At 41.2% G+C, this 1,611-nt stretch overlaps 1 protein-coding gene across 1 annotated transcript; it reads right to left on the bottom strand.

Moving 5' to 3' along the window:
* Positions 1–587: 587 nt before the first annotated feature.
* Positions 588–1,285, bottom strand: LOC125845796 (uncharacterized). The gene is made up of 2 exons (XM_049525326.1): positions 1,280–1,285; positions 588–950 (listed from the first exon to the last, which is right to left on the bottom strand). The coding sequence occupies exons 1-2, from the start codon at positions 1,283–1,285 to the stop codon at positions 588–590; spliced, it is 369 nt and encodes a 122-aa protein (XP_049381283.1).
* Positions 1,286–1,611: the final 326 nt, after the last annotated feature.

The raw sequence follows: 1,611 nt of genomic DNA, 5'->3' as shown, positions 1-1,611 counted from the left end.
GGAAAAAAATTTAGAAGTGAGAAAGAAGTTAGTGGAGTGGAATGGTGGGATGGAAGTACTTATAGTGGAGTGTGGGAGAATGAAGAGTTGAAGAGAAAATTGGGGGTGGGAGGTCGAATTTATGGAATGGGGGATTAATTTAGGATTTGGGGGGGTTTTAAAAGTAGTGGGTCGAGCTATGGGTCGATTTCGACCCATTTGGGGTGAACTGGGTAGGGGAGCATTAGGAGGGGCGACACGCCCGCCATCGGCCTAAAGAGGCATTCTGACGTTCATGGCCTGGCACGGTGCGGCGCACAGCGCGCCAAGAACCATGCTCTAACATTCATGGCCTGGCGTGGCGCGCCTACCAGTACACCAGACCTGGAACTTTCTTCATCTTTTTTCACTATTACAAACTAAGTTACAAATAATGAAAAATCCTCTAGCTAAACTAATAAATAAAAATACTTCCTATATTCTAAGAATTTAAACTACGCTAAAACAAAAAAATCAAAATTCAAAACTAACTACCTATCTATTACATTGTTCATGGGTTAACTCTCATGTAGCACTTGATTTGACATCGCGGCACGACACAACTTGGATCATTCATCATTTAGCTCAAGAGCCTCCTGATCACGATCTGAATCCTCACCAAAGTAGTGTTTCACCCTTTGCCCATTGACGAAGAACGTAAGGCCCGTTTTACCCTTAAGTTCAATAGCCCCATGTTGTGTCATTCTTACCACTTCTAAAGGACCAATCCATTTAGACCTTAGTTTTCCAGGGAATAACCTCAATCTAGAGTTAAAGAGTAGTACATTTTCCCTCTGAGTGAAAGTACGAGTAACTATGTGCTTGTCATGCCACCTCTTTGTCTTTTCCTTGTAAAGCTTGGCATTCTCATACGCGTGGAGCCTAAACTCCTCAAGTTCATGCAGTTGATTTACTCTCTTTTTACCGGCCAGCTAGGGGTTTAAATTCAACTTCTTAATTGCCTAATAAGCTTGGTGTTCTAATTCCGCCGGAAGATGGCATGCTTTCCCAAATATTATGTGATAGGGAGAAGTCCCTATGGGTGTCTTATACGCAGTCTTATATGCCCACAATGCATCATCTAACTTCTAACACCAATCTTTCTTCTGAACATTCACCATTTTCTACAAAATTTGTTTCACCTCTCTATTCAAAACCTCCACTTGGCCACTCGTTTGAGGATTGTAAGTTGTAGCAACCTTATGCCGAATACCATACTTAGAAAGAAGATTTTTAACTAGATGGTTCAGGAAATACTTACCTCCATCACTAATGATTTCTCTTGGAGTACCAAAGCGAGTGAAGATGTTCTTCTTGATGAACTTTATCACCACCCTTGAATCATTTTAAGGAAGAGCGATAGCCTCAACCCATTTACTTACATAATCCACAGCCACAAGAATGTATTGGTTTCCACTAGATGGTGGGAAGGGACCCATGAAGTCAATTCCCCACACATCAAAGATTTCCACCTCCAAAATGTTACTTAGTGGCATCTCATGTCTTCTTGAAATAGTACCCAACCTTTGACATTTATCACAACCCTTCACAAAAGAAATAGAATCTTTAAATAATGAGGGCCAAAAGAAACCA

Source organism: Solanum stenotomum, chromosome 11 (assembly GCF_019186545.1).
Source record: "Solanum stenotomum isolate F172 chromosome 11, ASM1918654v1, whole genome shotgun sequence".
NCBI lineage: Eukaryota > Viridiplantae > Streptophyta > Magnoliopsida > Solanales > Solanaceae > Solanum > Solanum stenotomum.
Note: the sequence above shows the minus strand (reverse complement) of the source record. Positions and strands in the feature narration are given on the sequence as shown.